Source organism: Tachypleus tridentatus, chromosome 10 (assembly GCF_004210375.1).
Source record: "Tachypleus tridentatus isolate NWPU-2018 chromosome 10, ASM421037v1, whole genome shotgun sequence".
In the NCBI taxonomy this organism is placed as follows: domain Eukaryota; kingdom Metazoa; phylum Arthropoda; class Merostomata; order Xiphosura; family Limulidae; genus Tachypleus; species Tachypleus tridentatus.
The window spans coordinates 35,559,112-35,584,106 of NC_134834.1; the positions used below are offsets into that span (position 1 = coordinate 35,559,112).

Below are 24,995 nucleotides of genomic sequence, written 5' to 3' on the forward strand. Positions count from 1 at the left end.
TAGCATATAATCATTACATATATTATCATAATAATACAGACACCCATCCATTCCCGCCCACACACACAACTTAAAAGTTTCCTGCTTAAATTTCCGTCAATCATCTTTACTAAGTTAAAGATATACTGTGTGATGTAACCTACCAATCACATCCTTTGTACAAAGTGTCTATTGTTGATTACCTTTTTACACAGTATTATGCTAATTATTGTAAACGTGACATTCACGTCTGCTAAGCTGTAATATATAAAAATTTGACTAGTAGTTGTAATTTACTGTTGCTGCTTCAGACATTAACATGCAAGTTTCTTGTAATTAACAAGTCAAGAATAAACTTTTTTTAATAAAGGAAATAAATGTAGGAATGGCTAATATCAATCTTACAAAAGAATCTACACAAGATAGTAAGGATGGCATTTGCAAATACTATCCAACTGTGTTGTTTACATTGTTTTTGAATAATTGATATTAGCTATCTCTATATTTACTTTCTTTCTTGAAAATATTTTCTTTACTTTTTGCTTGTTTGTTTCTTAATTCAGTGTTTCAATAGACACAGGAGGGTTCTATTTATAATAATGTGGTTCTAACTGTAGCATTTATTGTTTATATATTACTGGCTGGTAATTCCTGGGTTGCCCTGTTCTTAAGCTATTTAAAGGAACACCTAAATTCTATAAGAAAGCTAATTTTAAGGGGTAATGATAATATCGTTTACACTAGAATTGCGATTACTGCTAGTTAATAATAATAATAATACTAAAAACGAAGACTGAGTTTGAAACTATATTAAGTTTGAAACTATGTTAAGTTTGAAATTATATTAACTCAGTGAAATTAGTTGACACCATTTTTCTGATTTTTTGAGTTATAAAAAAAAACAAGAATTTCAAACTTTCTCTTACAATTCTTACAGAACTTGTGACTCAGTGATCAAATAGATATTGTTATAAAAAGAAACATTGTATAATATAGTAAAGTTCTGATGATATATTGAAAAGATATTTAAAATACCATTTTGATTAACAGTTTGAGCCATCCTTATATGGCCAGTACTACCGCCTACCTGATACTTGAAAACGTCAGTACTCGTTGAAGTTCCATATATTCAGAATATAGGAAAACAAAAACAACTACACGTTCAACATATATTCCATTTATTACTACTATGGTTTTGCAATTAAACATAACCATGTCTTTACTCGCAAAATCACAGCAGTAATAAATGAAATATTTGTGAAACGTACTGAAAATTATCTTCGTTTTTTTGTCGAAACGGTAGTTCAGGTTTTAATTAAACAGTGCCTGATTGGATTCGCCACTCAGCATATGAATGCCACTTGTCCCGTGTTTATGAACTGTCTTGTGTAATTCACTTTTATGTGTTAATAGACAGTTCCCGGGATTGCTTGTTATTGCCACTATTAAGCTAGTTGAAGCTATTGTTGACAGACACCCTGGTTGTACACGACACGGAACGAACACTATGATATACACTTACAGCAGTAGTGTCACAGTGTTTATATAACTATTAGCGGATAACACATATTTCATGCGCAGAGATTTTTACTTTGGTTCAGCAGTTCCATCCCAAAATAAGCATTAAAGGGACAAATACTTTGCATCCAATAAATCGGCACTCACGTGCATAGTACTGTAATATATGAATATACTATTGTATTTTATCTTTTCTAATACTCTAGTATTTTATTGTTTGTGTTGTATATGTGCACGTTTCATGGTCGAAAAGACTGGTAAGTTGATTTCTAGTTATCTTTGTTCCTTTATCGTTCACTGGATGTAATACTTGTTTTTGCCTGTGAATGGTATTGCTATGATACTACATGTTGTACAAGGATGACAACAGCAATATCCTCTTATGGTAGATCAGGTTATGTCTCGAGCTTTAAGACCTCCCTTATGTTTCAGTGGGATTGTCCAACAGTGACAAAGATGGTGCGCGTGTGCTGATAATATAGTATTACAAAGATAAATAAATAAAAAATGTAAATTAAAAAACATGGAAGTATCTATCGTAAAAAGTAAGGAAATAAGGGTGGAGATGCAATAGACATTATAAACTGAAATTCCAAATCCATATTTTAATCTCACCAAAACTAATTTTAGGTAACACAATGTTACCAACATAAGTGTTTCTAGTGTGTAAATAATGCTTACAACATATTTAACCTTGTTTCTTATTTATTTTACGATCCCTATTTGTAGGTTTTTAAATTACCATTTTTTATTTATCTTAGCTACATTGAATTCTCATATCCAACTATAGCAACTTAGCTATGTTTATTATCATTACAATGTATAAACATAGCTACCATACAATTCATGAGAATTCAATATAGTTGGATATGAAAAAAGCCAGCAAACAAGATAAATAAAAAATGGTAATTTAAAGTTTTAACTTATGTAAGATATAAAAAAAACCAATCATTTTTTTCAATACCGCTACGACCTTCGCAGTATCTTATTTAATAATCTAAGTATGTTGTAGGTCAGTAAGAGAATAATAACATTAATAATACTAAGAAGTTTTACACATGAGCTATTTTGAGTGAATTTTCTTTTTCTTTTAAGTGTAACGTGTTTTTGTGTGTGTGTACAGACTAAGCAATTAATAGTTACAGTTTTAAAATGTTGTTTGAACTGAATTTTTACTATTTAAGGTGCTTTTTGCTTCAACGTACTATTAGGATTTTGCGCTATTCCTTGCCATCCCTCTAACGAATTATGATAATGGTTCATGTTAAATATCTGGTATATAATATATGATCTCTTAGTTAGCTCTTTCTCTCAGTTTCAAGCTTTTAGTTTAAGTGCAAGACCATTTTTTTTTGTAAAAAGAGTAAAATTTTCCTAAAGCTTAACCAGTAAGTGTAATTATTAAATATCTCCGTAAGTCGTTTTGAGAGTATAGAGTTTACTATATAGAATATGAGCTGTCCTTCTTTATCTGTAAATTAATGTGATCGTGATTTTGAGTATAAATATTGCTTTCATTATGTTTTATGCTGTGTTCAGCGTCTTTTTTTTTGTATCAAACTCAACCAAAGTAAGATAACTCAGAATTACTTCATAATGTATATGTTGAATTCCCTGCTATTAAATTTACTATTTTATTGCTTTTAAATAAGCTCAATTTTACCTGGATATACCACAGAAACTGGATAAGAAAGAAAATAATTGATGCAGAGACAAAAGGATATAATAATGCAAAGTTTTATGTTCTTTTGCTAACATGTACATTGCCCTTTACTCGTACTCTTGTGTGAGATAAGTTTAAAATGTTTTGTTTTTGGTTAAGGAAATTGCATTTCTGTAACTAGGAGGACTTACAACCAAGAGAAAAATTGGTAACTGAAAAAAGATTGTTGTACGAGAGAACTGTTGGATTTTAAAGTAGTCCTTTCTTGGATGCCATTGTCAATATTGCGAAGGTTCACGACTTTTTTCTCATTGCTGCTGCGGACTCAGGAAAGATAAACGTCAGGATCTGGTGCACCCTGAATGATTGAGATCTTCTGTCGGAGACTTACCTCACTGGAATGAAAACATGATGCAGTGGCTCTGAGAATGAAACGGGTATTCTGTCTAGGTCTCATAAGCCTTTGCCAGCCAATATAATTCAACCCCCACTTTGGTAGAACCCATCTCGCCAAGATGGAAAGGTAGTGCTTTTGGGGATATTTATTAATAGAAGCTAGAATATAGTGGGTTATAAGGATACTTATTCAATGGAATGTCAAAACATGAACACATGTAAACATCATAAAAACGTTACTTGATCAAGGTAACCTATATATTATTCAGCTTTATAAGGTAATTTTAATGAGAGAGTAATAGCCATAATCAGATAGTTATGTCTATGACCTCCAACCTATGACCCTTCGAGCAACTGATATTAATTAACATTATATTTTCAATCCATACGTTTACTATAGAAAGCTCTGTTTTTGACCAGCTTAGCAATCTTTCCTTCAGATAGCTAATGGTGATTTCCATATATGTTGTTTTCTGCAGAGTGTAATGAAGAACTTACGTTCAAGGCTTACTACAACACTCCAAGTGTGCACCTGACTTTCGATGCAGATGAAATTGTGTTCGTCACCCACAGTTTTAGATGTAGCTACAAGATCTCCGTGGGCCAAGCATCTCCTGTTGATCTTGTACAAGTCAAAGAAAGCCAGAGTCGTCATTTATGTTGTGCCATCGATGGCTGAGAGGCCATCATACCTAATCGCACAGTCAAAACTAAGTTTGCACGTAGCGCAGCAATAACTGTGGATACTCTCAATGTTTTTCATAGTCCTTGTTCAGGAGAAGTCTAAATGTTCATTGAGATAACAATGCCTATTCATTTATTGTCCAGCTGGCTAATGCAAGATCACCATAAGTAAAACACGAACATATGTGCACCCATCTCTGGCATTTCCAGTATATATCATCGTTGAACATTCTAGAACCTCGCGTGATTCATATAAATGTTAAGGAAGAGATTTCTGAAGCTGAAGTTAGCTAAAGGAGCATTTGGGTTCTGAGGATATGTTCCAGACCGAAAGGAAAAAGACCAAGCTGCAGTGGCCAGGACCTCTACTATCACTGGTTAGTAGCCACCCAAACTATGTTGGTAATACAAAAGCCACCGCCTTCCTGACATTGATGAAACCAATAAAACTTAAATATGAGGGGTATTAAGGTACCTTCTTCTCAACAGAATTTGTGCTACCACTGTTCAAGACGCCCCTCACAATGCTACAAGACAGCAAGGACTGTCCTGCTCGACACCACTGACATTCAACTAACCTTGCAACAATATTAATATGGCATTGACAAGACTTAACTGCATTAAAGAACATTCTATATTCTTAACAGAAAGTAAAGACCCACCATCTTATCGCTCCACTTCTTTTACAAAACTCCTATGTCTGGGGTCTCAGATATATTCTTTTGCTGTACAGATATATATATATACCTGTACCAGAAAGGAATATTTGAGTCACTTTTATATATATGAAGGGGGCGGCGCACTCTCTTGGACATATAATTAAATTTGAGGGTAGACTAATGGTGTTCCTGATAAGTAAGATTGAATCGGCCATTCGCACCTCCCACGCTTAATATTGCTGGTGTAAAAATATAGTTAATAAAAAGAAAATAAGCATTACAATAGAAAAATTATATTTTATAGACACATATGGATCTATACGTACATAACCATGCTAGCTATAGGGACATAGAAAGTTTTAATGCTAAGAAAAGTACTGAAATAAGAAATTTAAAACTACAAAGCTGGGTTACATGGAGTTAAACAAAATCCTAGTTTGTCAAATCACTTTGATTATGTTACTCTGAGTTTAAATTTCAAGTAACTCGAGTCTCTGTGGTTTGGACTCTTCTGTTTCAATACATATGGTAGCATTAAAACTTTCTATATCACTATTAAGTCTGTTTTAATCCCTACATGTCTTTACAAGATTTAAATTTGTTTATAATAGTTGTGTGTGTGTGCTGTAACGAATTTACTGTTATATATTTTTTAAAAACCTACGTTATTTCAGGATAGTTTTTTATGCATGTAACGTATGTTATTGGATGTGTATTACGCAACTTCCGACGGTTCTCTAAATTCGTAGAAGATTCTTGAGAGTAAGAATCAACAATAATTGTTTTACGAAAACGCTAGCGTGTTCGAACATTGTTGAACGTTCATTCTAGACTCTCGCGTTATTTGTATAAAAGCAGCTAGCCGAGAGACAGTAATAGAATATTATTGGTGATTTAGAGTCAGTGTGCTATAGGCCTCGAAAGCTATAATAGTGATTAACGTTTATTAATTGGAAAACTACAGAATTTGACCAGGAATGTTTATAGATTTGGAACATTACAGCCCTTTTAACATCAGTGATTTAACCGAACAAGGTAATTTAAGAGCGATGTGACAATATCAACTCAGAATTAATTTACTCGTCGTGGACCTGGATCATCGATAAAATATTCTGTTTTAGACCGGGTATAAGACTCAGAATTGTTTCTAAGTTTGTAAAACTATTGTATATAAGTCATTATTTGCAATAACCATTATTATAAAATGTATTGTTGTTTGAATACTAATATATATATATTTATAAGTATATATGGTAGTTAGGAGCGTTTGACTAGTAATTTAAGGTTCGAAGGTTTGAATCTCGGTCACACCAAACATTCTCGCCCTTTGAGTCGTGAGGGTAATATAATATTATGGTCAGTCCCACTATTCGTCAGTAAAAGAAAAGCCTAAAAAATGTTGGTAAGTGGTGATGCCTTTCCTCTTATCTTGTACTGCAAAATTAAGGACGGCTAGCGCAGATAATCCTTATGTAGCTTTGTACGAATTTCAAAACAAACCTTCTTTTTCTATTCATTATTATGTAGCTATTTTGTTTCATTTAAACATAAATATAGTATTGTTTTTTACACAAGTTATTTTTGTTTTAGATAGCGTTTGAATTTTTGAAGTGTCGTTATTGTAGATTGCTATTCATGTTAAATAATTTCAACCGTGTTTTCCATTAGTAAAGAGTTTATATATATAATGTCCTGCATTTTGTATGGTATATCAAACATAATTTCATATTGTAAGTCACTTTTGTTTCTACGTTACAAGGTTTTAACTATAATTTATATTACTTAAAAATATAGGCAAAAAAATGTTTATATCACATAACAGAAAGTTAAAAAATGAATTATATTAACAGAGCACTTAAAGTTTTTCTAACCCCATTGATCTAAAAATGAATTAAATTATATAAAGCTGTTGTTAATTACAAGAGTTAGTATGTTGACATAATAGAACATTTAATACGGAGAAAATGTAATTTTAATTTAATTAAGCAATGCGCTAGATTGGTTTGTTTGTTTTGAATTTCGCGCAAAGCTACACGAGTGCTATCTGCGCTAGCCGTCCCTAATTTTGCAGTGTCAGACTAGAGAGAAAGCAGCTAGTCTTCACCACCCACCGCTATCTCTTGGACTACTCTTTTACCAACGAATAGGGGGATTGATTGTCACGTTTTAACGCACCCACGGCTGAAAGGGCGAGCATGTTTGGTACGACCGGGATTCGAAACCGCGACCCTCAGATTATGAGTCGAACGCCTTAACACACTTGGCCATGCCATATTTTGTATTGGAGAACCTAATGATTGTATGATAAATGTATATTAAATAATAATTTGTTAAATGAAGTGTTGACTGACAATAGTGCTGACTTTTGGAGAGAAATATTCACTTCATGTGTACGACATTCGTGTACAGTGAATTACAGTGGGTTCGACCATTCTTATACAAATTCCTGCTGTTCGCGTCGATGTTTACTTTTCGTGATGGTAGCTGAAACTATTGAAACATGTAAGGAGTCATATTTATTTTTATAAAAATTTTATCGTGCAATATAAACGTTGGTTTGTCTATATTTTTAAATAAAGTTTATTGAAAATGCTACCCTATTTATAATTTATGATTATTGTTGTTTATATTAAAGAGTTGTTTGCCGTGTGTTACGTAATCAGCGTTAAAATGGTTGTACATTATATATTTCAGTTGATTATGAAGATGATTGTGTGCTTAAACGATTGTTTTTGTATATGTAATGTGCTCGAATTTCGTAAAAAATCTGGGGTCTACGGGTTCGAATCCCCTATCCCATCAAACACGCTTGCTCTTTTAGCTGTGGGGTCGTTTGTAAAAGAATAGCCCAAGATTTAGGTTGGGTAGTGCCTTACCTCTAGTCTTTCATTGCTAAATTAGGGATGGCTAGCGCAGATAATCTTTATGTAGCTTTGCGTGAATTTCAAAACAATCGAAACGAACCAGTTTCGTAATAAGTATATTTTGGTCCTTAAAGGGTGTGTTGTATATTGTATTTGTGGATTTATTTTTGTAGTGTACCATTGATTCGTCGTTCAAAAGAGTGATATATAGATTTAATGATATTTATAATATGTTTAATAACATAATGTTAAAAGATCTTTCACTTCTGAATACGTTCTGTATTATTGACGATTTACGTCGTGATTAAGACTTGACTGTTTATGCATATGTACTGAAAGTGTAATTCTGTTCTGCAATACTATGGTTGTATTTTAAAGTTGATATCATAATGAATTTATTTGAAGCGGTAGGTCACTCTGTTGCCGCTGTTGAAATACTACTACTTTCATAATCAAAGTGAAGGAATTCAACCAAGCGCGGGTAAATAGCGGGAGTAACTATGACTCTCATAAAAAGCTATGGTTTGGAGACCGTCGGGTGTCAGGGCGGTAGCCATATCAGAACTACTCGGCACCAATCAGGGACGGTAGCTTCGAGCGATTCCTTGGCGACGAGGGAAAGGATTGTTTAACATCAGGAATAGATGGATACCTATAACGACATACCCAAAGTGAAACCGGTGCAACTGACCATGCTACTACTGCAGGTAGTAACCGAAACACTCAGGTGAACCGCATAAATTATATTACCTTACTTTACGAGGAGAGTGTCGACCACTACGATGGATGGGACCTACTTAATTAGAGATAATCGCCAAATCACTTAGGTGAATGGCTCAAGTTATATAATCTCGCCTAGCGAGAAAAATGACAGCCATATCACTGCGGCGGATGACAATTATGAATCAAAAAGGAACAGGCATCAGTATAGAATGGGTTGGCACAACAGTGTTTGTTGACCTACCTGTAAGAAAAATGGCATTTGATCTGTATCCACACGAGTTTACGGCTTTGTCCAAGTTTGCAGCCCACCTGGCAGACATCGAGGGTATTGCCATGAAAGCCAGACTTCCGATTTCTAAGCCTGTACAGAGATCCGGAACATATCATTTTAATTGGAGATATAAGGAAAGGAAAAACTAGGAAAGACTAATCCTGCAGGGGCGTGGTGTAGAGCTTTTCAAGGGTTGAAGATCTGCCAATCATTGGTTACCTAAACCAGTTGGTATGAAAGTCCACCAATGGATGAAGTGTCTGGCTCTAAGGGCAAATGTATACCCTACAAAGGAGGCCTTTAGCAGAGGTAACCTCACTAAAATCAAGGAACCTACCAAAAGTCAGGACTGCACAGCCACGAGAGAGACCCTATGTCATCTTAACGGTCAATATCTAAAACTTAAGTCGATGAGAATGCGTCGTCACAATAAAAATCTGTGATCATTTGGTAAAAGGGGCTTCTTATAAAGGGTGCAAGGTTTTTCAAGAATCCACTTTTGAGACAGAAAACAAAGAACGCCGGTGACCTGATCTAATCTTATCTTCCACCGTGATAATAAAGCATTGGTCACGTGACTATTCGCTTCGAACTTAAGTTTGACTCGTTAAAAGAAGCATACGAGTTAAAGGCCTATAAATATAAAAATCTAGCACCTCAAATAAAGATTTAACAGGTGCATCTTCCGTTGTATTTCACGGTCTCCCAGTGGTGCCTGGCTGCCTGAAAGTAAGGAAGTTCTAGAAGACCTGGACATCAAGTCCAAATATTTCGAGGAATTTTTATGTAAGCGAACAATTCTCTATGCGCTGGACATCTTTTGGAAAGCGAATAATGAAGAACATCTCGCTTTCTAGAGACTATGGACTGTATCAGAAGTCTCCCCGTATCACATCTCCATTCATGCTAACAGCATCCGGTATCTGTCGGTATCGTCGACCGTGACGTAAAATTGGATAATTTGAAATATAGATAGCCAAAAATTAAAGTGCTCAAAGCAGACGAAACGTTTGAATAATTGTGATTCCCTTCAAGCATTACCCAAAATTAACACTAGGATCTGCAAACAAGCAGTCAAATCCTAAAAATCGGCGAAGGGAAGAAACTCACTCACGAAACAATTTGCAACTTTAGCTGATACACCTACAGTAGCACACGACACACCCACCAGTCTCCTTTTCACATTTGTAATACTTACGGTACTTGTATGCACTAAATCTCTTATTTATTTCATATTCTCCACCTCCAGCTTCTCAATTGAGCTATTAGCTCCGGCAATTCCCAATATTGGTCTAGGAAGTAAAGGGGGTTTTTCTCGAGGTTCTTGGGGATTTGAACCCGCAACCCTCAGATTACGAGTCGAGTGCCTTAACCACCTGGCCATGCCAGGCCCCAAAAAGATAGAGAATAGTTTTATAGCCTGTAAAATTCGTTTTTCATTGTTTTTGAATTTCGTGCAAAGCTGGACGATGGCTATCTGTGTTAACCGTCCCTAATATAATAATGTAAGACTAGAGAGAAGAAAGCTAGTCATCACCACCCACCGCCAACTCTTGGGCTACTCTTCTACCAATAAATAGTGGGATTGACCTTCACGTTATAACGCTCCCACTGCTGAAAGGGCGAGCAAGTTTGGTGCAACGGGGATTCGAACTCGCAACCTTCAGATTTCGAGTTGAGCGCTTTAACCCACCAAATCGAACCAAATATTTTTGTAACGTGTTTCTTTGTGTAAGGGTATTTTGTTGTAACCTTTGCACTTGTGACATGTGTGTGATGTGTTTTCTGGAGTGAGAAAGAAAACGCAGGCTACGACCCGTCCAAATTTAAAGTTTATTGGTTGCAAATTTAAAATTAACTGTAAACGTGATGGGAAACCTGAAGTGGGAAAGGAATGAAGTGTGATATTTTAATTTGCTTGTTATGATATTATAGTATTTATTTTGAAGTTAATTTTTGTTCTGCATATATCAAGTTATCACAAAACACGTAATTAAGAAAGCCACTTAGTTTATTTTGTTTTAATTATATTTGATTCTTTGTTGTTCCCGAAGCGGACAATACCTGATCCATTCGGGTAGGTTATTATACAATATTATACATTATGTAGAATGTCGACAGAAGTGTTCTTCAAGCTTCGGGTTACAGCTAGAGTTATCACCCCTCTTATGTAGTAATGATAATGGCCAGAAATTTGGGTAGTACTTGTTGACCTGATTAAATACGAAATTCGTTTGATGCTAAGAAACGTTACATTTGTTCAGAAAAGCATGCAATATGATATGAGTTGGCTTAGGATGAAAGAAAAAGATAACTATTGAAGGTATCCAGTCAGAGCAATGATTCGTCATGTTTATTCAAGCAAGGACATACACTGTGTTTAGTGTAAAATAAAAACTGCACGTCTACTTTTGCACTTTATGTGTAGCCTCATTATTTTATCTTCCATCAACTCAGCAAAAGTGTATTATCACACTGTAATCGCTATTTTGAGTGAATCTCCTATTATTATTTAATGGACTTATGAGATATAGCTCTTATGTTAATTCTGGATATACTGCAGTATGTAAATAAAAATGTATTAGTACTAACATCTGACTGTTGGAGTGCTCGACTCACAATATGAGGGTTGCAGGTTCGATTCTCATCTCTGAACGCGCTCGTTCTTTTAGTCGTGGAGACATTATATTGTGACAGTCAGTCCCACTATTTGATTTGAGTAAGACAAGAATTGATTAGCTGCTTTCTCTCTAAATTAGGGACAACTAACGCAAATAGCCCTAAAGTAGATTTGCCTGAAATTCAGTAAATATAGAAATACCAACATCCAAACATGTCATCTTTCAACACTACCTTCATCCTTTTGATGACGAGAAACCCACTTGAAATAAAAATGTATCTCAGAACGGCTGATATGGGTATTAACACTTTTATTGATAAGGAGAGAAGAACATTTCGACCTTCCCAGACCATCTTCAGATTAACCTACTAACGACCTGGCTATTTATGGATTATTTTATGAGGAAGAATTTAGTAGGTTAACCTTCAGGTTAACCTGAAGATGACTTAGGAAGGTCGAAACGTTGTTCTCTCCTTGTCAATAAAAGTGTTAATACCCATACCAGCCGTTCTGAGATACTACCTTCACCTCTAAAATATTTAAAAATGAATAACTTCATATTTCGTGAGTGAAGAGACAGAATTTTTTTAATTTTATAAAAATGCATATATACATTTGTAGTGTGGATACGTATGTCACTGTATGCAGACTGAAAACGCTAGAAACCGGGTTTTGATACCCGTAGTAGGCAGAGCACAGATAGCCCATTGTGTAGCTTTTTATTTAAGTCAAATAAACAATGATTACGTGTAAACATTCGTGCAAGTTTTATATTCACTTCAGGAACATAATTGTATTTGGACACCACATATATCCTGTCGATAATTTATTTACAGGTGTTAAATGTTTCCAAAGCTTCATGTGTTAACGTCACTAATATAAGATACCCGTTGTCACTACGAGGATGAAACGTCTACTTATGATTTAGATGTCTTAATGTATCGATGAAGTTCTTTTGTTACTCCCAGTTACTTCTTCAGTTATTCAAATGTGTTTAAAAAAAAACAGACCTCTTAATGCAATCGCCTCTGGAACCCAAGTATATGTGCCACGTTTGGTCCCGCTAGCTAATGAGAGGGGTATCACTTTCAACTATTCAGACCCAGGATCTCTGGGAGAAACCAGCAACACAAAATCCAATGTCAGATTCGGTCACAACGATCCTGAAAAACATACATACTCCTAGATCTCCATTATGTCTATTTGATAAAGGTTACGCAATATGGTAAGAACACTTCCAGACCACCTCGACTGCATCTACAAGTATGCTCCTGCCAGCTCCGAAACTGTGGAAAGAGTTCGTGGACAAACAAACGAACACGCAACGTGAATTAACATAGAGTATGAGATAAAAACCCTTTTTATCTCAATTCTATCAAGACATCTTGAACCTACGTGTTTTTCTAACATCTAACATAATATATGATATCCAGATATATGTGACTTTAAAATTAGTTGTATGATCTAATTCCAAACAGCAACAGTTCATAATGTAGTAAAACGGTATTTAATTATATATTTTAGCAATTATAAGGCTGTTAGACATTTAATGCTGAATAAAGAAGAATAATATAATGACGATAACGTCATATTATGTTCTGTGATTTAAGAAATCAAAAGATTTGTTGCTGTTTTCATGTATATATGTATATATATGTGTATACAAGAAACTTAATTCTGACATAAAACGATAAAATTATAAATCGAGTTTCTTCACGTTTAACTTAAAGTACTTGGAATGGAAAGTATGAGAAGGAAAACTCAATATATTTAACTCAACTATTCGTGCCAGTTTTAATTTTATTTTCATTTGTAACATACATTTATATGGAGTGATTCAGAAGTCCATTAACAGACAAATAATTCAGAAATGGAGAAGTAAGGAAAACATTGTCAATGGAATTGAATGGATTCTACAGTACCACTGAGGTCGTTCAAGGTCACGTCTTTCAAGTAATTTACTAATATGCATTATACTCTACAGATGTCATTGACAAAGATGTAAACAACACTCAACAACAAGTGAAACTTTTTAAATAAAAAATATCAAACTTGTTCCTCTAGAGCAACAGCTATTGATGTAAACACGCTTATTCCATGGATAAATAGTTATTCCAAGAAAATCTAAGTACGACCATAGCAAAGGTGTGAAGTGCAAGATGAAAATGTTGCATGAGCAAGTAACTGCAAATTTGAAAGATTAAAAAAACACGAGATTACAAATGTTAAATAAAAGTTGTTACTTAAGGTAGCATACAAGTAATGTACCTTGCCGCTGCCAATTCATCTAAATAATGGCCGAGCATGTAGATGAAGGAAATTTTATCATAGTATTTGTTGTATAATGTCACCATAATTCCAGAGCAGCTGTTGGATTGTGGGTCAAATGGATCTCAGATTAATTTTCATCTTATATGATAAGAAATTTGAATCAGCGGCGACTTTCTAAATGCTCATTTGTACATAGACTGAAGAATAAAAAACATCGGTCATACTAACAACGAAGCCACCATATTGGCATTTGCCATATTCGAAGAGCGTTTCGTAATATTGTTGGGACGTATACTTCATCAGCATTTATGCCTATAACTATTGGTATAGCGGAACCATTTTCGTGTAGTTCTAATGTATAACTGTTGTTATTGTCTACAGTTTTGTAACTGTAATGTTTGGCATTTAAAGCATATTAATAGAAGCTCCAAAGGACATGATCTCGAATAACCTCAGTGATACTGTCACAGGTAAGTCCACACTAACTCGTTTCATACCATTACGTATTATTTTCTTACATCTCTTCATTTCTGTCATAATTGCATGTTATTGGATCACCTGATATATTATAGTTTTCTTTCTCTAAATTTGTTATCTTAACTGGTTAATAAATTATCAATTTCTGGAACTTTTATTTTAATTCTAAGGAAGTTACTAAAGACTTACAGAGTCTTTAAATAATAGTGATAATTGATACGGGTTTGTTTATTTGTTTGTTTTTTATTTCGCACAAAGCTACTCGAGGGCTATCTGTGCTAGCCGTCCCTAATTTAGTAGTGTAATACTAGAGGGAAGGCAGCTAGTCATCACCACCCACCGCCAACTCTTGGGCTACACTTTTATCAACGAATAGTGGGATTAACCGTCACATTATAACGCCCCCACGGCTGAAAGTGCGAGCATGTTTGGCGCGACGGGGATACGAACCCGCGTCCCTCAGATTGTAACGGGAAATTGATTACCTATCTCGTATTGGGGAGGTTATTAGCAAATTTCAGATATAATTTTCATCATTCTATCTCGAATATGTCTTGTTTACTATGTATTTATCTAAATGTTCTATTATTTTGTAACAGTTATTGGGACTTTAACCCTCTTGCTCAAGGTGTCTTTTTTGTGCATAACACAAAGTTTTAGTTTCTTATATTCAAAACTTTATTAAAGTACTTTATTTATGTTATAACTATTAGTATAGCATAAAATCTTAAATAATAATCCATATTTTAATATATATATATATATAAGTTTTAAGTTCTTAAATCTACAAGGCAATATTAAAAGACATAGTGAATTTCCTCTAGTCTGTCACACGTGACATATTTTCTCTTGGCTATTGTCCCCTTTGTTGTTTTTTCCACCACTCTTTCAAAAAGTACGAAGTTAAATAAATAAATACATATATAGATAGTAGTAGCTATGTAATTTTGGCCATCCTCCTTTTTTCAAATATCACTCTGAAAACATGTTGTATATAGGCATCTTACAAGTTCTTAAATATTCGTAATAAACATTCATACACTCAAATGAACCGACAAGGTATGAAAAAAATTTATTTTTTTAGAGAAACAGTGAGGGCAAATAGAAAGGCCCCTCAATGGCACACCGGTATGTCTGCGGACTTACAACGCGAGAAACCGTGTTTCGATACACGTGGTGGGCAGAGCACAAATCGCCTTTTGTGTAGCTTTGTGCTTAATTTGGTCAATGTGACTTTGCTCCAAGACAAACGAACCTTACGTATATGATATACTATTTCTTAAGTTGAACGTACCCATATTTGTCGGCTGGTGTGCTTCGTTGTCATCTATATCATATTTATATTCCTTTTGTCTTCATTTAACTTATAAATTTGTCGTCCTTATTTACTAATGTAGTATTAATTGCTGTTTTTGTTTTAGTATTGAAACTGGACATAGTAACCTTTACGCTTCTATAAACAAAGCTTTACCACTTTTGAACTTCTTACGTATGTCTCTCGACCCTCCATCTCTTGCATATATTATGGTTTTTGCAAATATAACGAAAAGCTTAGATCGACCTAGTGTGTTGGAATACCATTTTTCTGAATTTAATGATTATACATTTTTGAGTATACTTGAACACACAAGACCAATTGTATCATACAGATGCACAACGTTAAATAAAGTGTTTGTGTGATTTGTGTCCATAGAGAACGAAGTTTATTCTACACCAGTAGTTTTATTTATGATGATATAGTTATTCTATTTAGAGTATAAACCACCGGACAAGCAGCTGAGATAGCAGAAAAAACAACAACAGATGTTATTCGTTGTAATATTATTAACTGTTTGCACTAGTATGATTAAACATTGAATGTTTACCGTAATCTGTTTTGCATTTCATGATTTATTACGAAATACTTCCTTCACGTATGCGTAAACATTCATAAACCACATATTATCAGACCTTGCTATCGTTTGGTGGTACAACTTATGGATAGTTTTTTTTTTTCTTTCCCTCTCTCTGTTCACAGTATTTATTCCTATTCAGGTGATATCCGGACTTTCCCTTGTTGAGTAGTATTTCGAAGTCACGCACAGTGGAAGGAACCATGCCTGTTTCCTTGGCTGTACCATCCATCACATTTCTGTGTTGCAACAGAATACAGTATACGAAGAGTTAATTGCCTATGAAAAACACGACACAAAAAGTACGTTTCCGGTAATATTTACTTGCAATGGTCTTTCAACTACATGCCTATATTATCAGTCAGAAGGTAAACAGAGGTAGATGAATGATACTCAGAAAATTAAAATACTGCATGTTTTTATATCACTTTATTTCCACGTATTTCAGATAACATGATGAATGTTTGATATCATGTTTGTAAATCATCACGTGATCATCTTTACTATTTCCTAACGCTGTGATTCTAGGCCTATATATATGGTTATCAAAACTTTGAGGCCCATTCCTACTTCTAAACGTGTATACACGAAAATGATACCTGTTTTACCGTAATTTTCGTGAGAGGTCTCGTACAAGATGGCCTTACTTAAAAAGGCAAAGAAAAAGTCTTCAATGAAAATGTGGATATGTGTTGCTGTAATACTGTTTACAGGTAAGGGGATCAGTCATATGAAACTTATCGGTTGTATCTGTAAGAGGTAGTTGTCTAAAATACTTCACTTTGCAATGACGATTGAACACAGATGAGTTCTTTATTAACTAGTTGCTTTATTAACTACAGATATTCTTTCAGACGTTATTGCAATACATTTAATCAAAGTGTCTTCTGGAATTTTATTCCAAATATCTCTAATATATCGTCATCAAGCTTCTTTGGAAGTAATTTTTGATCAAACACATTCCAGATCTGCTCTGTTGGGTTGATATCGGGATTCTGTGAGGGTCATTGCACCATTTGAATGACTCCAACGGCTTCTTTTTTAGCTAAGTAATTTCTTAATAGGTTAATTGAGTGTTTGGAGTTATTATATTCTTGGTGGTAGAATCCTTTAAGAATTATGTAAGCCACTAGGTAAACCACGACGGATCAGTATCTGATGGTAAATGCACTGGTTCCTTATTCCCTCTATTTTGCAAATATCTGCCGTCGTCGCAGCAGAAAAACCACCAACTGCCTCTCCCATGCTTTATAGTAGGTGCTACGCATTGAAGTAAGTGTCTTTCATCATTTTTTCGCCGAACTTACAACCTAACTTTGACTCATACGCCCATCACACACCCTTTTCCAATAAATAACAGTCCAGTTTTGTACTTTTTAGCACATTCCAGTCTACCAACAGTATTTGGAGGTCAAAATAAAGGTTTTGTTAAATGCTACACGACCAAATATTCCATTCTCGTTGAGTCTTCTTGATACTGTAGATCTGGTCACTTTTTGTCATTTCGTATATGGTCGTTTATCTCATGCTTAAGATCAGCGTCAGTCTTCATTCTGTCCCAAAAGCTGTCTAAACGAAGATACTTAATATCAGTATCACTGAGTTTAGGTGTTCTGTTTCTTCCTTTCCTGTTTTTAAATTTGCCTGTCTCGGTTTCACGATGTAGGGTGAACAGTATTTGAGGAGCATTTCTAGTCTGAAGCAATTTGTTCAACCAGGATCACGTAAAGTTTCATGCAAACTCTCTACTCTACTGATAATTATGCTTAGTGTCAAACATTGTTTTTTATCAAGATTTATTTGTAGAGCGCTATTAAATTGATTTCTTCTAGTATGTATTGGTACCGTATGCTAACACCTTGCTAGCTTCTTTCTGTATAATTAAGGCACTGCATTGAGTACAATGACAATTTATTTCAGGCCCTAAATTTGATCAGTATATTCATTTAAGAAGAATTTTTATGACATGATCTTGGTACATGTATATGGGAATTATAATGAATTATAAGTGTTTTCTCCCTGGCTCATTCATTTGTCAACAGGAATCAGTAAAACATTATCTTAGTGTTGAAATTTGTATTCTGTAATAGTATGGAAGAAGTAGCCCCATGAAACAGAAAGAATGAAAAAATATTTTGATGTTCTAATTTTTGCACAGCACGGTATATCAATATATTTATTTGTATAAGTGGTTTGGCATGTGGATTGTCGTGTATTTTAAGCTTAAAAAAATGACGGCTGTCATTATTTATAAAGCGAATTAAACCAATAAGCTTAACATATTGCTAGAACCTGGGTTTTGTTTATAACTAATGTTAAATATACTCTAGTTTTACAAAAATGGATAGCATGTGACATTTTGAAATAACAATTTTTTTCATTAACTGAAATTAATAATTCAAGCCAAAGCTCAATTTCATTAAATATTATTAAACAAGAGGGAATCTTCAATGGCCGCGGCACTTTAAATTCTTTTGGGCAGGATTAGAGTAAATTAATCTATGAAACCTCCCATCTTTTTTTAATTAGCTATACTTTTGTGATATTGAGCATGGGGCCGGACTATAACTAATTCAGTTTTATTACTCATCAGGATTTCTACCAGCCTACGCTCAAACTGAAATTCTTTTAGGCAGGATTATAATAAATTAATGTATGAGATCTTGGAAAGGGTTTGAACTCCTGAGTCCAAAGTTGTAACTAGATCTAAAATCGGTCTTATAGCTTACGGAGCTATGAGCTAAACGTTTGTTCTTGAAAAATAAATCTCAACCGTTCTATGAACCGCTATGCCGCTGCTAAAAATTTTGAATTTTTATCCTACGTTTAGACTACGTTTAAATATTTAAAAAATTAGTATATATTCAAGATAGATAGATAAAATCACGTGACTTTCTAGTACACATAGTCGTCACATTATTACAGGTTGTTTCATCGTACTATTTTGTTTTCGATTTTACGTAAAAATATAGTTTCACTTAGTTCCTCATGTAGTATTTTAATAATCTCAATTTTTTTCATATCTTAATGTTTTATATTACAAAGCATAGGTGCATAGTAGGAACGACAGTAGAGTTTTCTTGACCAACAAAACGTGTTTATCCAACTTGTACTGGGTCAGGTGATTAGGGCGCTTGTCTCGTAATCTGTGGGTCACGGGTTCGAATCCCCGTCAAACTAAACATGATCACACTTTCAGCCGTGGGGGTGTTATAATGTTCGATCAATCTTAATATTCGTTGTTTAAAGAGTAGCTCAAGGGTTGACGGTGGGTGGTGATGACTAGTTGCCTTTCCTCTAGTCTTACACTGTTGAATTAAAGACGTCTAGCGCAGATAGCTCTCGTGAAAGGATGTGAAAGGCCGTAAAGTTTTACCAATCCTCTTTCTTGGAGTTCACACATTATAATGTTCAATCTTGATCCTGTTTCTGTATCACTGTTCTCCTTGAATGCAGGTCAAACTCAAGTTGAAGAGTGGTATAGAGACTTGTACGTGGTATGAGTTGAAAGGATTTCTTTCCCATGAGTGTATAATGAGAACAATCACAGAAATAGATTATCTACAGTTATGGGATAATGCATTGGAAATATTTGTTCCGTTTTCTGGAATAATCATTATTTTTGTTCTTTTCTATTGCAGATTTGCTTTCTACTTGCTTCAGTAATTGAATGTCTGTTAAAATAAAAAGTAGAAACAAGAAATATTTAGTAAAAGTTCCACTAGTATAAATAAAGATTTTATTTGTTGACTGTTTGTTTGTTATTTTATCTTTTCTGTCCACGTTTGATATTTTTTTGGAAACCTTTGTGTGAATCCCCTGTTTATTCTTGGTTCCTTCAAATATACTTGCATGAGTACAGCACATTTACTGTTCGATTGTCAGATTTTTTTAGTTGGTTTCTAGATTGTGTAAAAATACCAGTAATATATGAATTATTTGCTTTGTGTTTTGTATTGACATATATATATAATTACATACAAAATCATACATATAATTTGAGTTAAATACAAATCTACACAATAAGTTATTTGTGTTCTGCCCATCACGGGTATCGAAACCTGATTTTTAGTACTGTAAATCCACAGACATACCCCTCTGCCAGTGGTTGAGGGTATACATCTGATGAAACTTACATTCCATTTCATCACTAAGTTTTTAATTAAAAACGAGAACACCAACACAGCACTGGAAAAGCTGTCACAGTATGTTACGTTAACACTCAGTAAATTGATACCTGACAATCGTAGATAATTTACTGTTGACGATTTCCCCAAAACACGTTTCTTCCCTTGCGACATAACACATTTCAAGGACATTTATTTACAAACTGCCATAAAATACTTCTTTATGCATAATGTATAATGCACTACAATCTAAGAGGAACTGTTTACAAAAAAGCTTTCAACACGATATCATTCCACGTATTTTTCATTTCCTTAATAATTGTTTGTTTGTTTTCTAATTTCGCGCAAAGCTACACGAGGATTATCTTCGCTAGCCGTCCCTAATTTAGCAGTGTAAAACTAGAGAGAAGGCAGTTAGTCATCAACACTCACCGCCAACTCTTGGGCTACTCTTTTACCAACGAATATTAGGATTGATCGAAACATTATAACACCCCCACGGCTGAAAGGGCGAGCATGTTTAGTGTGACGAGGATTCGAACCGCGACCCTCGTTCCTTAATAAATTACAACTATTCTGTAGATTCTGGAGTTCCACGTTCAAACAGGCCGATTATAGCATAGTAATTAGAATGCAATACTGTGAATCGGGAACTCGTAGTTTGCATTTCATTGTCAAAAAATGTATCCCACTCTTTGGGGTCGTGAGCGTGTTGTAAGAACGACGGTATACGTCGTAGAATACAGTCCAGTTTTATTTGGTCATTGTTTGGTAATGTGACGTAGGAGGAGTAGGCACACCTAGACCTCTGCTTCCCTGCTGGACTGTTGATATGATTCATGAGTGTTGGATGTAGCTCTCATAATCATTTTCAGAAGAATATGGTCCGTAGAAAAACCAATTCTTTCATCATACATGTAGAGACCCACTTCAGATCACGCCCATGAATGTATAACGTTGAATTTTTCGAATTTTTCGAATATAAACTTCTTTTTTGTCAAATAAATTTTGTTCACGTAAAAAATCCCATAAACATCATTTGCAAACATATATAACACGAATCCTATTTCCACATAAATAAACTCCATCTAAAATAAGATTTACACTATATCTAACTGTCAGTTTGCCCATTAGTATAAACATAAGAAGTTTACAAGATTTAGTGGTGAGAGGTACTCAGGTCTTTTTTTTTATCGTTTATGATAAAGTTTTTTCAGAGTTACAAATAATTCCTTTCTGTTAAGTTGTTTTTGTTTTGTTTTTCCTGAAAGTAATCTATTGATCTGTTTTGAAAAGTTTGTCTGACAACATGAAAGAATGTTGTGTATCTAAAAACTCTGAGTGCTTTAGTGGTTATTAAATTTTGTATCGTTTGTAGTTCGTTTTCGTGTGATTTGATTACATTTGATTGTGCTGGAATACAGAGACTTATTTTTGGTTTGCTTTGAATTTTGCACTGGGTGAACAAGTTTGGTAGGATAGGATTTCAAACCCGTGACTCGCACTTTGCGAGTCGAGCGCACTAACCATTTGGTCATGCCAGGTCCTACAGAGATTAAACCAGAATGCCAATGTCACTATTAAATATTCACATGAAGATGTATTTACAGACATACATATGTTTGCTACGGGTTTATTCTCTTCTATCTGTGTCCCTCGCTAATACAGCGATAAGTCGATGGACTTACAACGCTAAAATCAGGGGTTCGATTCCCCTCGGTGGGCTTAGCATATAGCCCGATGTGGCTTTGCTATAAGAAAACCACACACACACTCTTCTATCTGTATACTGTGTTGTTATATGATTTTCAGCAATGACATCCTGTCAATGAATTGTTCAGTAGTGTATCAGCTTAAGACCTACTACATTGGAAAATATTATTGCTATAAAAAAAGGTGTGACATAATAAAATACTGTGATAAACTAAATTTTAATGTTATTATTTAGATTTTAGCTACAGATACATAACGTTAGTTTGAGCTGGTAATTGCACCTCAGTGCCAGAGCGGTATGTTTGTGGACTCACAATGCTAGAAACCGGGTTTCGAAACCCGTGATAGGTGAAACATAAATAGTCCATTGTGTATCTTTATGCTTAGTCCTAAAAAACAAACAAATCTACTGAGTTAAAATAATCTTTCAACGAAACAGCAGTTGGTGTAAGAATGATATATTTAATAAAAATAGAACTTATACTTGCAGTTGAACTTAAAGTGTGAAAGTGGCGACCACAGAGTCAAGGACTGAGAGTAAAACGTTTCTTGAGATAATGAAATTATGAAGACATGACTTAGAACAAATAAAATTAAAAGAAGACTAGAAAGGAACAAGACAGGAAGTTAAACCATTCTATGATTGCCAGAGACAATATTTGTTCGAGTTAATTCAATCAAGCCATTTATTGCTGTATTTTTAATTATTTGCCCAAATTTCTTCATATGTTATCGTGCATTACAATAAGTACTCTCTAGATGACATTGTAATTATTGATTGTGGTGGTCTCTATTGTTGCATTTTCTCCTTAATGTTTCTTTATAGGCTTAACCAGTTTGTTACTAGTTGCAGGTCTGAGTTTACATTTTCGTTGACTACACTATTCTAACGTAAAAATTAACTTACTTGTACAAAGTAACTCAATAGGCACGACAGCTAACACAAATCCAAAACTTCAAAAATGAACAAACACTGATTTTACAGGCTAGAAAATTATTTTATGGGTGGCTCAGCGTGGCCATAAGGTTAGAGTGCTCGTCTCATACTCTGAGGATCGTGGGTTCGAATTCCCGTCACACCAAACATACTCGCTTTTTCAGCCGTGAGGGTGTTATAATGTGAGGGTCAATCCCACTCTTCGTTGGTACAAGAGTAGCCCAAGAGTTAGCAGTGGGTGGTGATGACTAGTTGACTTCCCCTTAGTCTTACACTTCTAAATTAGGGACGGCTAGCGCAGATATCCCTCATGTAGCTTTGCACGAAATTCAAAACAAACTGCCTTTTTTTTATGCTTCACTGTAAGCTTACTTAGCTCGTTGATTGTTTTGCTTATATTTTAATTCTTGATCTAGACATTTCGGAAATTTCTTGTTCATTAATACTTTCAAATATTCTTGATTTAACTTGAGCTTCGGGTTGGCCCGGCATGGCCAAGCGTGTTAAGGCGTGGGACTCGTAATCCGAGGGTCGCGGCTTCGCATCCCCGTCGCGCCAAACATGCTCGCCCTTTCAGCCGTGGGAGCGATACAGTGCGATGGTCAATCCTACTATTCGTTGGTAAAAGAGTAGCCCAAGAGTTGGCGGTGGGTGGTGATGACTAGCTGCGTTCCCTCTAGTCTTACACTGCTAAATTAGGGACGGCTAGCACAGATAGCCCTCGAGTAGCTTTGTGCGAAATTTCAAAAAACAAACAAACAAACAAACAGCTTCGGGTTATTCACCCTCTAGTTAACATGCAAATTGCAACATGAAACGTATAACTTGTAAAAATACCTAGCATTTGTCCATAAACGTATTTCATTTAAAAAAGTTAAGTGTAAATGATTTAGTGTTTGTTGAAATCTAAATTCACGACCTATCTATATTATTTTAGTTGTTTTATACTTTTGAAAAATAGTGAATGAAATATCCTTCTTTGAAAGAAAAATGTCTTTTATGTTATAGAAACAATATTTTGTGCCTTTATGACAATTAAACAATCATATCTTAGAAAACTTCACATGCTATTATTTTTAATGTAATTTATGTGATTACTTTTTTCTTTTTCTTGCATTTGTCATAAGACAGTGTGATTATTTGTTTCTAGTATATCAACCTGGAGTGTCAGAGGAACAGTGTGATATGGCACTAGGAATGAATGATGGGGTAATTGAGGATTACCAGATAACTGCCTCATCTTATAGATACAACTATGATCCACATAATGCTCGGTTGAATGGCTCATCAGGTTTGTAAACTACTCCAGAAATGATCACACTAATATTTTGAGTTATTCATAGGACTATTAAAACGTTCAAATCATAATGACGCAAAGATTAAAATGAAAATATTTTGTACGAGGACGTTTTCCACCCCTTTACATAGGAAGCAAATGTTTTTGTTTTTCAAGTAAAATAGAATAATAGTTAGCAAAATCAATAGGCATTTAAATTTCTTAGAGTTTTAGTGGTTGTTTTACTTTACAGATTCGTGATTGTGATTTAACATACCTCGGAGCGTTTTCATTTAATATTGTACTCGTCTATTTATAGGGGGCAGATAAACTACTGAGACCAGTTTGTTTATTTCAGTTTTCATTTTAGTTTGTTGTTTTTTTTCAACATACATTTATCACTTGTTCTGATTTGTTGCTTTTATTCGCTCTACATTTTGTTTATTTTGGAGGCATCAATTTAAATTTTGGCAGTATAAGAGTCATTTGTAGTTTAGACAGTATTACTATCAAACAGGGTAATTGGCTTTTGGAATGAGCTGCCTTTCAGGGTGGTGTTGGCAGAAAATTTAATTGAGACCAAGAAAAGATTGGATGAATACATGAGTAGTAAGGGGTCGTTATAGTTTGGAATTTCTTATGGGTTAATCTCCTTTTACTCCCTTTAAATTTTTATGAAATTTACCTTAAAATATATTAATCTAAGAAACTGAATAAAGTGATAAACTGAAATGAACTTCTTATTTGTGAAATTGTAGATTTTGAGTAGGTTGTGAAAGGTACACATCTCCAAGGGTTATGAAATATTACCACTTTCTTTTATGTTATAGACACTTTGCATGACAGTAGCAGGCATCTGCTTACAACATTTGTTACTCTTACATCAAAAGATGCCATTTACGTCACTATTAATAAAATAGTGTTT

The 24,995-nt window shown here is 34.5% G+C and overlaps 1 protein-coding gene across 4 annotated transcripts in view; it reads left to right on the forward strand.

The window, feature by feature from the left end:
• The first annotated feature begins 1,723 nt into the window (after positions 1-1,723).
• LOC143229050 (uncharacterized) overlaps positions 1,724-24,995 on the forward strand; it is a 180,616-nt gene continuing 157,344 nt past the window's right edge. For 3 of the 4 annotated variants that reach the window (XM_076460759.1, XM_076460761.1, XM_076460762.1), the window contains exons 1-2: positions 1,724-1,754; positions 23,945-24,085. In XM_076460759.1, the coding sequence (XP_076316874.1) occupies positions 1,739-1,754; positions 23,945-24,085 (157 nt within the window). In that variant the 5' untranslated portion in view covers positions 1,724-1,738. Of the gene's footprint in view, positions 1,755-16,534; positions 16,731-23,944; positions 24,086-24,995 lie in introns of those variants that run through there. The other variant, XM_076460760.1, reaches the window with a different exon arrangement.